Below are 12,065 nucleotides of genomic sequence, written 5' to 3'. Positions count from 1 at the left end.
CCTCAAACTGTGTGTAAATTTAAAATGTTATTTTGAATTAGTTTTGGTAAAAGAGTTTCATGTCATATTCTATTAAACTTATTGTCCTTGAGTGCTTGGAAAGGCACTTTAAATAAAATGTATTATTATTATTATTATTATCATTATTATTATAAAATGTAAAAATGTTTCCAAAATATTAATTTGTCTCCAACTTATTAAAAGTGTTTCATCCTTTGGGAATTTGCATTGCAATCAAGCAGCATCCTCTGGTCTTTAAATATGAAGCCCATGTTGAAGTGTTATAAACTGCAGTTCACTGAGCGTCCTCTAGAGGCTGGCTGCAGAAACACAGGAAACCACATACACACCCATTCAAAGAAGATGATCTTTACAGCAAAAATAAACATGTTTACAGCCTGGTTCAAAAGAAAGGAGCTAATCTCTTTATTGGCACACACTGTACGAGGTGAATTTTGTATAACTCGTCATTTCTAAAGATTTTAAACGTACAAGTTTTGCCCAAATAAGGGCGTGGTCCATTTATTTCACATCAGCCTCCAAAGGTCTCCATTTCACACCAGAAAGAGTCCCTATAGAGGGGTCTGAAAACTCTCTGAATATAGCAATAAAGTCTCTAAGTTGGCTACACTGGTCACAGTTCACAACTTTTGGAGTGTTAGCATCTTTTGAGACAAAAAATTTGTGACCATACGAGTAAAAATGTCTTTTATTGGTTCAAATCAAACGTATTTACATTATTTCAAAGCAAACAGTTTAAAAAAAACAGAAACCCTTTAACTCTCCGATCACAGACCAAGGGACACAAAGATTTAAACGGCTATCACCACGTCTGTGCAAGAGGATAACAAGAACTAAACACTGGTGCCTGAACTTTAAGACATCTTAGTTTAAATGCTTTTATAAAATAGTGTAACAAACGGTGTGTAACAGGAAGAGTATCCTCAGAGTTAGGGATGTGCCTTAAAATAATTCACTGATTTCCACAGGAAAAATAACAAGGAGGGAGAACAGCTTAAAATCAGATGATTGTTAGTGACAGAAATACAGAAGGTGAAAGAGTGCAAAGGTACACAGACATCACAGCAGCCCCCGGTGTGTTGAACAAACATGACCCCCCCCCAAAGTTTAAAAAGAACTCTAGTTTCATTTCATGCACACAGTATTAAAATCTGTACAATCCTCACACTCACTCACACACACACACACACACGCGCAGACATTCACACACACACAGCCTGTCTTCACATGATGGAGCAGCTGCTCTTGGGCGAGGTGGTCCAGCGAATCCAGCTCATCTTCTCCTCTGAGTAAGGGGGGTACCGCAGGATGTTCAGTCTCTCCATGGCCCAGCCGCGCAGCAGGCAGCCCCGCCGGTGGCTGAAGGTCTCAAAGCCCCAGCGTCCGTGGTAGCTGCCGATTCCACTCCCTCCTGAAGTGGAAGATTTAGTTCACAGTTTTTTATGAACAGCTTTAAATAAACACCTCGAAGGCATAATGAGAGGGTGCTGATTCTGGAAATGTGCATGTGTGACGCGCTGACTCTACAGCTGTAATCATTTCTATATCAGTCAGCTGTTCTAAGATCTGTGTGCGGTTCTCTCTGTGAGCTCTCAGAGGGTAAGGTTCTTAAACTCAGAACAGGACCTACCTATCCCTCCAAAGGGCAGCGTGGGCAGGGCCATGTGGACGATCCCGTCGTTGGAGCAGAATCCTCCACTCTTGGTGTTCTCCAGCACCGTGTTCACGATCTTTGAAAAGAAGAAGCAGAGTGTGACGCTGACTGAAAAAGACCTGATGAGGAGGAGGATGAGGAGGATGTGAGAGAGGTTGGTGTTCTTACCGAGGACTCTTCAGTGAAAACGTAGAGCGCCAGTGGTGTGTCTCCACGGTTCATAAAGTCGATGCTTTCCTGCAGAGTCTCGATGGTCAGGATGGGCAGGATGGGGCCGAGGATCTCATCCGCCATCAGGGCGTCGTCTTCAGACACGTCTATCACCACTGTGGGAGCTGAGAGAGAGCACACACCTTTTACATTAATATTCAGAGGAAGAAGTCAGAATTCTGACTTTAATCTCAGAATTCTGACTTTAATCTCAAATTCTGACTTTAATCTCAAATTCTGACTTTAATCTCAGAATTCTGACTTTAATCTCAGAATTCTGACTTTAATCTCAAATTCTGACCTTAATCTCAAATTCTGACTTTAATCTCAGAACAATAATAATTAAAATATATTTGACCCTTATTTTTGATTTCAGTGGTCCTAATCCTCTCCTGTAGGAAACTAAGTAAGGCAGTTCTGGATTATTCTGCTGAAGCTGAAGTGATCTCCTGATTTGGTTTCTTAAACCCACCAATGTATTTGTCTTCCTCGTTGCCCTCTCCTCCATGAACAATCTTCCCGTTGGTCTTCCTGAGCATCCCCATCAGTCGAGTCCAGTGTCGCGGGGACACGATGCGGCCCATGTCGGGACACTTCTCAGGCTCCTTCCCGTAGAAGTCTTCTAAGGACTTGCGGATTTCAGGCAGCAGGGCGTCCCGGATCGCCTCGGAGCAGATCACGTGATCCGGAGCGATGCAGCTCTGACCGGCGTTAAAGAACTTGGCCCACACCAAACGGCGAGCAGCAGCCGCCATGTTGACACGACCTGTAATCAAGCAGGGACACTTTCCTCCCAGCTCCAACGTCACCGGGGTTAAGTGGACGGCTGCTGCCTGCAGGATGCTGCGGGCCACCGTCTTAGAACCTGACACACAGAACTGAGGGGTCAGTTTACAAGACCAAGTTCAGAATCCCGCAGGCTTAGAGCTAGACCACACGTGTGCACGAAAACTGCGGTCTAAAAGATGTGCAGTGATTGGATCCCTCACCTGTGTAGAAGATGTGGTCAAAGCGGTTCTTTAGCAGAGCCACAGTCTCCTCTACTCCTCCACAAACCACCGCGAAACAATCCTGCAAAAACAAGAGTCCCATCTTTCATCAGTCCAGATCCAGCTCAGAGAGGCAAACATGAAGAAGTGATGGATGTTTGGGAAGTTTGTCTCTACCTGATGCAAATATTTGGGGATGAGCTCGGCTACCAGACTTCCTGTGTGAGGGCTGACCTCTGAAGGCTTGAGGAGCACACAGTTTCCTTGTTAAAGACAGAAGCATCAGTCAGTCAGTAAATACAGCTCCAGAGAATATTCAACATTTCCCAAAGGTTCTAAACCTGAAGCCACATTTACAGCCGAGGAGGGACCCGGATACTTCCAGACCCATGGAGCAAAGATTACTGAGTTTACACATCCAGAACCTCCTGCTTCAAGACTGCAGGGTGCACACAGTGAAATCTACAGCCACACATCTGACACTTCCATTCATCCATTCATCCATCCATTTATTCATTCATTCATCCATCCATCTATCCATTCATCCATCCATCCATCCATCCATCCATCCATTCATCCATTCATTCATTCATTCATTCATTCATTCATTCATTCATCCATCCATCCATCCATCCATCCATTCATCCATCCATCCATCCATCCATCCATCCAAACCTGTAACTTTAAACTTGTATCCTTAAATCTGGATCCTTAAACCTGACCCTTAAACCTGTGTCCTTAAACCTGCATCCTTAAACCTGGTCCTTAAACCTGCATCCTTAAACCTGCATCCTTAAACCTGCATCCTTAAACCTGCATCCTTAAACCTGGTCCTTAAACCTGTATCCTTAAACCTGCATCCTTAAACCTGGTCCTTAAACCTGCATCCTTAAACCTGCATCCTTAAACCTGCATCCTTAAACCTGTGTCCTTAAACCTGTGTCCTTAAACCTGCATCCTTAAACCTGGTCCTTAAACCTGTATCCTTAAACCTGGTCCTTAAACCTGCATCCTTAAACCTGCATCCTTAAACCTGGTCCTTAAACCTGGATCCTTAAACCTGGTCCTTAAACCTGCATCCTTAAACCTGCATCCTTAAACCTGCATCCTTAAACCTGCATCCTTAAACCTGGTCCTTAAACCTGCATCCTTAAACCTGGTCCTTAAACCTGCATCCTTAAACCTGGTCCTTAAACCTGGTCCTTAAACCTGTTTCTTAAACCTGTATCCTAAAACCTGGTCCTTAAACCTGCATCCTTAAACCTGGTCCTTAAACCTGGATCCTTAAACCTGGTCCTTAAACCTGCATCCTTAAACCTGCATCCTTAAACCTGCATCCTTAAACCTGCATCCTTAAACCTGCATCCTTGAACCTGGTCCTTAAACCTGGTCCTTAAACCTGCATCCTTAAACCTGGTCCTTAAACCTGCATCCTTAAACCTGGTCCTTAAACCTGCATCCTTAAACCTGGTCCTTAAACCTGCATCCTTAAACCTGGTCCTTAAACCTGGTCCTTAAACCTGTTTCTTAAACCTGTATCCTAAAACCTGGTCCTTAAACCTGCATCCTTAAACCTGGTCCTTAAACCTGGATCCTTAAACCTGGTCCTTAAACCTGCATCCTTAAACCTGCATCCTTAAACCTGCATCCTTAAACCTGCATCCTTGAACCTGGTCCTTAAACCTGGTCCTTAAACCTGGTTCTTAAACCTGGTCCTTAAACCTGCATCCTTAAACCTGCATCCTTAAACCTGCATCCTTAAACCTGGTCCTTAAACCTGCATCCTTAAACCTGGTCCTTAAACCTGCATCCTTAAACCTGGTCCTTAAACCTGCATCCTTAAACCTGCATCCTTAAACCTGGTCCTTAAACCTGCATCCTTAAACCTGGTCCTGGACCTTGTTTAACATGATGATGATGAAACTCTATTGGTGCTGCCAGGTGAGAGCTGTGTGATGATACCTGCAGCAATGGCTTCCACCAGAGGAATCATGAGGAGCTGCAGAGGGTAGTTCCAGGGCCCGATGATTAACACCACTCCTAAGGGTTCCCTCTTCACAAAGCAGGTGTCCAGCTTTGTCGCCTAGAACATGAAGAAAGAGACATTTAAACACAGAAGTCTCTTAATGTCAGAGTGAATACATGTTGAGGAATATAACAGCCTGTGGATGATTTAAATACAGATTAAACAACATGTATGTTTTTAAATAATTGAAGAAGTTGACTAATAAATGATCATACTGAAACATTATTATTAAAGTACTCCATCATAAACATACAAAGTTCTTGGCAGCGTACTCCAGCTTCATCCAGCTGGAGAAGTTATCCAGGACGTGGTGAATGTCGTTGATCACGATGTCCACTTCAGACATGACGGCTTCAAATCTCGGCTGACGTGGGAGGAGAGCAGGAAGAGAGGAAACTAAGTGTTCATGAAAATGTAGAAGACAAAGTGACTGATCTCTTTCTTACTGCTTATACTTCTCTCTGATGGAAACACATTTAGAAACCTTGCTTTTATTTCTTTAACCACAAACACACACATTAAGTCTTTTACTTTCTTCTTTTCTTTTAACAAACTGAGTTTCTTTCTTCATCTTTTTGTCTTTATTTATAGGACAGCTGAAGAGAGACAGGAAGTGTGGGGAGTAGAGAGCGGGGGGAAGACATGCAGGAAATGGTTGAGGCTGGGAATCAAACCTGCGACTCCTGCGACCCCTGCGATCCCAGCGACCCCTGCGACTCCTGTGATCCCTGTGATCCCAGCGACCCCTGCGACTCCTGCGACCCCTGTGATCCCAGCGACTCCTGCGACCCCTGTGATCCCAGCGACCCCTGCGACTCCTGCGATCCCTGTGATCCCAGCGACCCCTGCGACTCCTGTGATCCCTGTGATCCCAGCGACCCCTGCGACTCCTGTGATCCCTGTGATCCCAGCGACCCCTGCGACTCCTGCGACCCCTGTGATCCCAGCGACTCCTGTGATCCCTGTGATCCCAGCGACCCCTGCGACTCCTGCGACCCCTGTGATCCCAGCGACCCCTGCGACCCCTGTGATCCCAGCGACCCCTGCGACCCCTGCGACTCCTGCGATCCCTGTGACCCCTGCAACCCCAGCGACCCTGTGACCCCTGCGACCCCTGCGACCCCAGCCACCCCTGCAACTCCTGCGACTCCTGCGATGAGGACTGTCACCTCTGTATGTGGGGCAGTTAGACCGCTAGGCCACCAGCGCCCCTGATCTTTAATTTGAAAACATGTATGTTATGTTCTTCGGTCTCAGCAGGTGTGTGTCTAACACAGGAGGGGGGGTGGATTAGATTTTATCAGTGTCAATGCCATCATTGATTCTGCTCATCAATCTAATTCTTTATCAGTTCTCCTAACGACTCCTGAGGATTATTTTAAGGGGGATAAAAAGTAGTTCTATAAAGTCTCATAATGATGTCAGCACAAGACTGAACATGAACATCTTCAACGTGAACACATGAACGAGCCTGGAGCCTGGATGAAAAGACTTTAAACACTTCTTCCCGGGGTCACTGGGAGGTATTTTACCCGCTCTCGGTGCCTGATTTTCGGCCGTGTGAGTCCGGACGTGGTCCTTTAAGCCCGAGGGAAAGCGTCCTGACTCTGAACATGTTCCCATGGAACATAAAAAAAGAAGTTAAAGACTGTAATCTCTTAAACTGACATATTCACACTATCTCAACCCTGAAGGTTAGAGCCAGTTCTTTTCCCCACATGAGGAAAAAATACATAATAAACCTCAAAACCACGAAACCAGGAAGACTGAAGAATAAAACTTTCAGCTATCAGATCCATCTTTAAGATCTGTGACACTAATCTGATACGGTGTCGTTTAGAGGAGGGAAATATTTGAAATCTGAGCATGTAAGGCTAACTATTTAGCAACTTTCAGGGCGCTGGTGGTCTAGCGGTCACCTACAGAGGCTACAGTCCTCGAGCCAGGGGTCACCGGTTCGATTCTCAGCCGGTCGACCATTTCCTGCATGTCTCCCCCCCGCTCTCTGCTCCACACACTTCCTGTCTCTCTTCAGCTGTCCAATCAAATGAAGGCAAAACATATAACTTTAAAAAAAACAAAAACTGTTTAGCAACTTTGACCTCCAGACAGAACCGTCACACCTGATGCTAACACAGCTTTGTGTGTGTGTGTGTGTTGTACCTTGGACAGGTCTTTCTGCAGAGCCTCCAGAATGGCTTCCTGGTTTTCTGTGATCATGGCCATCACCTGGATCAGCTGAGCTCGACGAAACTCCTCTGGAATCGTGACGCGGGAACGAAACGCTGTCCGCAACCTGTCCACCACCTGGCTCTGAGCCTCCATCTTTAAAACTGAAACACACACACACACACACACACACACACACACACACACACACACACACACACACACACACACACACACACACACACACACACACACACACACACACACACACACACACACACACACACACACACACATTTAAATAAAGGGGTCTCTGCTCATCTGGGAATGAGGATCTGAACATGAGAGGATAGTTTGATCTGGGAAGTGATCGGTGTTGAATTAAGTTCCCCTCCAGTTCTAAAGTCCGTACCTGCATTAGATTGAATTACAAACCCACTGGACTTCAGGCCTATGATTCAGAAACAGTTGGGATGCTGTGAACATGTTCATATAATCCGGTTATGATGGACATATTTCAACAAGCCTAGTTTTTGTCTTAACAAGTCACCAAGGTGTGATTTTTTGGGGCTAGTTCGGACGCGTCCTGTCCTCTTAAAGCTCCACCCACATGTTACCAGAGCACCTGAAAACACAGATTTAAGATTGACCTAGGGCCAGACCGGGTCACTGAGGTGGCATTAAGTCTGAATGAAAAGCATCCACTATCTTCAAACTACAAACCTGACAGCATCACACAGAAGCTGCAGACCTGCATAAATCATTAAGTCTTCAGAGGAAACAACAAAGCAGCAGCATGAACCTTCTGAACTCTTCATGACTCTAAAGTGAGTCTGTTTCTCCAAAGTCACAATTTAAAGTTCCAAATGCAAAGAAAGCTTCTTGCAGTCTGCTGAAACACAAGCAAGTCCATGTAATGCAAGTCCTGCCGGTGACAAGGCAAGCGGCCAATCACAGGGCAGGATTTTGGAGTGACGACTGAGGTGGCCAATCAGATCTCACAGGGGACCCTGGCCCCCTCCCTGTAGATCTGGCCCTGTGAGACATGTTTTAAATCACCTTGATAAAGACTGGAACATTAAAATAAAACACTGAACCAGTACTTTAAGACTCAGTGTGAGGAGTTCATGAAGATAAAGTCATATCCTATATTTATCATGTGTTTACATAGTTTAAGGGTTCCTCTGAAGCCAGCCTCTGTGCAGGCCCCACATCTTTGGAACAGCCTCCCCTCCTCAATCAGGACCGCTCCTGCCCCCCACATTGTGATTTGATGTATTGTAAAGCACTTTGGTCAGCTTCTTCTTCTTCTGCTGTTTTTAACAGTGGGGGACAGCAACACAGTACATTTACTCTTACTCCTCTACATTTCTATCAGTGCTCCAGTTACTCTCTATCTTTGAAGTCAGCTCATGAATCTCCTTCTCTTCTCTGAGATCTGATCCTGAGTCAGTAAAGTGTGTTTGTGGTTCTGTTGCTCTCAGTGGTTTAGTCGTACCTGTATATCAAACACAGAGCATCACTGAGATCAGGCCGTTCATGTAGAGGTGGTAATGATGGAGATAACTCTCCCCCTGAGCTCCCATGGTCTTCAGTGTTAGAGGTTTTTAAAATGAAGAATGATACGTATGGTTCATTCACAGTCTGACCTGAGAGAGCGTGTTGAGCTACGTCACGTTTGTTTAACTCCAGAGGAACATTTCAAACTCAGCTGTCTGAGCTCAGAGGAACTTTCTGTGTTTATTCCATGGTTCAGTTTTTACAGATTTAAAGTCATGGTTTCTAGATAAACATGATGAAACTGAACGTACTCCTGGATGTATTCTTGACTGAATACAACATTTAAAGATATTTTAAAAAGTACTTTGAATACTTCAGTATTTTTAAAAAGAAGGACTCCAGGACTTTAACTCAAGTAATAATCTGACTGAAGAACTTTCACTTGTATTGGAGTAATGTTTGACCTGGAGGATCTATACTTCATGAAGCTGTGTACTTTGTCCACCTCTGGTTTTTAAATGTGCTTTATAAATACATTTGACTTGCAGCCATGACAATCTTCAGATGTGTGTCTCTCTTTCTGAGGCCTTCACGTACTTTCCCAGAGATTCAAAGTTTCAAATGATATTTCTAAAGTCTCTGAGATGAAGTGTTCCACTCCTCTCCAGAGAGGCTGGAGGAATGAACAAGAACCAGAAAACTGCTCCACACTCCCTCCTGCAGAAACACTGAGACCCACTTCTTGATTTGGAAGTTTCCTGTCCTCTAAATGTCCTTTAAGATAACTTCAGATGACCTCACTCAGGTAACATGTTCTACCTGACTTTTACTCACCTGAAGTTTCACATTGTGTTTGATCTGTGAGCCGAATTTACCACAAGTTCTGAATGTTAAACCTGGTGCAGTTTGGTCTACCTTTAATCTGAGGTATTAAAGTCAAAAGCAGAGATGTTTAAATAGAGATATTTCTTAATGAGTCATTGCGCACAGATTCAGGCGCGCAGAGAGGCGCCCTGCAGACTCTCAGGTGACTCAGGTGACTGGTTTAATCTCTCAGGAGTGGCACACACTGCTTTAACACTCAGAAACTCAGGAAACTATCAATGCAGAGTTAACGGATGGAATGTTAGCGAGGTGTTCACATTCTCTTTGGAAGTTAAAGTCATTTCATTTTTCAGAATTTGCAGGATTACGTAAGAAACACTAAAACCCGTCCTGGTGTTCATCCGTGCGTAAAAGTTCCGCATTAAACAGCATGAAGAAGAAACCCTGCAGCAGGTTTACCTGTTCGATCCGTGTCCTCCTCAGACTGGGAAACCGACTGGGAAACCGACTGGGAAACCCACTGCTCCACTGTGCCGGAGAGACGCGGAGATATGGGAGAGCTTCAGAGTATCCGGGTGTCTTCCTCTCCCCGCCTAACTTCACGGAGGAGTTTTGGGCAAAGGGGGCGGGGGAGAGGGGGGAGGGGTTTGGTTGATCTAGAAAAACTTGCCCTCAAACTTGCCAGGTGAGAGAAAGTGACCTTGCGGGTTCAGGCAGCAGGTTGCACCAGGTGTGAACTCTGACTTTGAGTTTCTTCTGCAAGGTGAGCTCTCCATCACTACAGACTGTGTGTGATGAGGAAGAGTGCAGAGTGAAGATAACACTGTGTGAACTGAAGGGGGGTCACAAACACAGGAGTCCATCCACACAAGTCCTGTAATGTCACTGATCCACATCATGGTGTGATCTAAACTCAGTCCAGACAATTCTGGGTCATTCCACTTAAAGGAAACCTCCTCCCTCCCCAGGACATGTCATGAATTAGATTACAGAGATACTTCAGTAGATACTCAGGCTGTTTGATTCCTGCGTCATGGTGAATGTCTCTGTGACCAAGTGTGGAGGAAATTCAATTATTTAAAGACTTTTCAAGACCTAATGTAAGAAAAATAGACACTTTTAAGACTTTTTAAGACACTGAGACTTTTTAAGACTATTTAAGACTTTTAAGACACTTCGACTTTTTATGACATTTTAAAGACTTTTTAAGACCTAATGTAAGAAAAATAGACACTTATAAGACACTGAGACTTTTTAAGACATTTTAAAGACTATTTAAGATCTAATGGAAGAAAATAGACACTTTTAAGACTTTTTAAGACACTGAGACTTTTTAAGACTTTTAAAGACCTAATGTAAGTAAAATAGACACTTATAAGACTCTGGGACTTTTTAAGACATTTTAAAGACTATTTAAGATCTAATGGAAGAAAATAGACACTTTTAAGACTTTTTAAGACACTGAGACTTTTTAAGACTTTTAAAGACCTAATGTAAGTAAAATAGACACTTATAAGACTCTGGGACTTTTTAAGACATTTTAAAGACTATTTAAGATCTAATGGAAGAAAATAGACACTTTTAAGACAGTGAGACTTTTAAAGACTTTTAAAGACTATTTAAGACCTAATGTAAGAAAAAATAGACAATTCTAAGACTTTTTAAGACACTTCGACTTTTTAAGACATTTTAAAGACTATTTAAGACCTAATGTAAGAAAATAGACACTTTTAAGACTTTTTAAGACACTGAGACTTTTTAAGACTATCTAAGATCTAATGGAAGAAAATAGACACTTTTAAGACAGTGAGACTTTTAAAGACTTTTAAAGACTATTTAAGACCTAATGTAAGAAAATAGACAATTCTAAGACTTTTTAAGACACTGAGACTATTTAAGACATTTTAAAGACTTTTAAAGACCTAATGTAAGAAAAATAGACACTTATAAGACGCTGAAACTTTTTAAGACTATTTAAGACTTTTAAGACACTTAGACTTTTTATGACATTTTAAAGACTATTTAAGACCTAATGTAAGAAAAATAGACACTTTTAAGACTTTTTAAGACACTGAGACTTTTTAAGACTTTTAAAAACCTAATGTAAGAAAAATAGACACTTATAAGACACTAGGACGTTTTAAGACATTTTAAAGACTATTTCAGACTTTTAAGACATTTTAAAGACTATTTCAGACTTTTAAGACACTTCGACCTTTTAAGACTTTTTAAGACACTAATTCTTTTAAAAAACTTGTTTTAGACTGTTAAAGACGTTAAGACTTTTAAAGACTTCAAGGACTTTTAAAAGAACGCGTTAAGACTTTCAAGACTTCTCAAGACTTTTAAAGACCTTTTAAGAGTTTTTAAGGCTGAGGGTTCTTAAAGATTTTTTAAGACATTTTAAAGACTATTTAAGACCTAAAGGAGAGTTGGAGCTGGAGTCTGGCACGTCCACAGCAGCAGAGATCCAGAGGAACCTACGAGACAAGGGAGCTCAGGGACTCCAGAAAGGTCTATGGTTAGTAACTTTAATGGGACAGGAAGAGTTAAAGTGAGAGACAGGCAGAGAGAGGAGAGAGAGGAAAAGACAGGATCCCAGTGTGTCAGTCTAAGCCTATAGCAGCAGAACTAAGACCTGGTCCAAGCCTGATCCAGCTCTAACTATAAG

The 12,065-nt window shown here is 43.0% G+C and overlaps 1 protein-coding gene across 2 annotated transcripts; it reads right to left on the bottom strand.

The window, feature by feature from the left end:
* Window positions 1-691: 691 nt before the first annotated feature.
* aldh3b1 (aldehyde dehydrogenase 3 family, member B1) lies at window positions 692-10,010 on the bottom strand. Of its 2 annotated transcripts, none has more exons than XM_034712162.1 (10): window positions 9,854-10,010; window positions 7,064-7,233; window positions 5,154-5,264; window positions 4,837-4,957; window positions 3,052-3,137; window positions 2,875-2,956; window positions 2,358-2,750; window positions 1,844-2,010; window positions 1,652-1,751; window positions 692-1,432 (listed from the first exon to the last, which is right to left on the bottom strand). In XM_034712162.1, exons 2-10 carry the CDS (start codon window positions 7,223-7,225, stop codon window positions 1,245-1,247), a joined length of 1,410 nt encoding a protein of 469 aa, XP_034568053.1. In that variant the 5' UTR covers window positions 7,226-7,233; window positions 9,854-10,010; the 3' UTR covers window positions 692-1,244. The 2 variants fall into 2 exon arrangements, with proteins under 2 accessions (XP_034568053.1, XP_034568054.1); XM_034712163.1 differs by lacking the exon at window positions 9,854-10,010 and adding an exon at window positions 7,482-7,575.
* Between the last annotated feature and the right edge of the window lie 2,055 nt (window positions 10,011-12,065).

This window comes from Notolabrus celidotus, chromosome 20 (genome assembly GCF_009762535.1).
Source record: "Notolabrus celidotus isolate fNotCel1 chromosome 20, fNotCel1.pri, whole genome shotgun sequence".
Classification (NCBI taxonomy): Eukaryota; Metazoa; Chordata; class Actinopteri; order Labriformes; family Labridae; genus Notolabrus; species Notolabrus celidotus.
This window is presented reverse-complemented; position numbering and strand designations above follow the sequence as displayed.

Coding starts and splice junctions, on each gene's coding strand:
- aldh3b1 (XM_034712162.1), bottom strand. CDS start 7,225: ATGGAGGCTCAGAGCCAGGTGGTGGACAGGTTGCGGACAGCGTTTCGT. Junction 4,958..5,153: donor AGTACGCTGCCAAGAACTTT/GTATGTTTATGA, acceptor TTCATGTTCTAG/GCGACAAAGCTGGACACCTG. Junction 2,957..3,051: donor TCCCCAAATATTTGCATCAG/GTAGAGACAAAC, acceptor TTGTTTTTGCAG/GATTGTTTCGCGGTGGTTTG.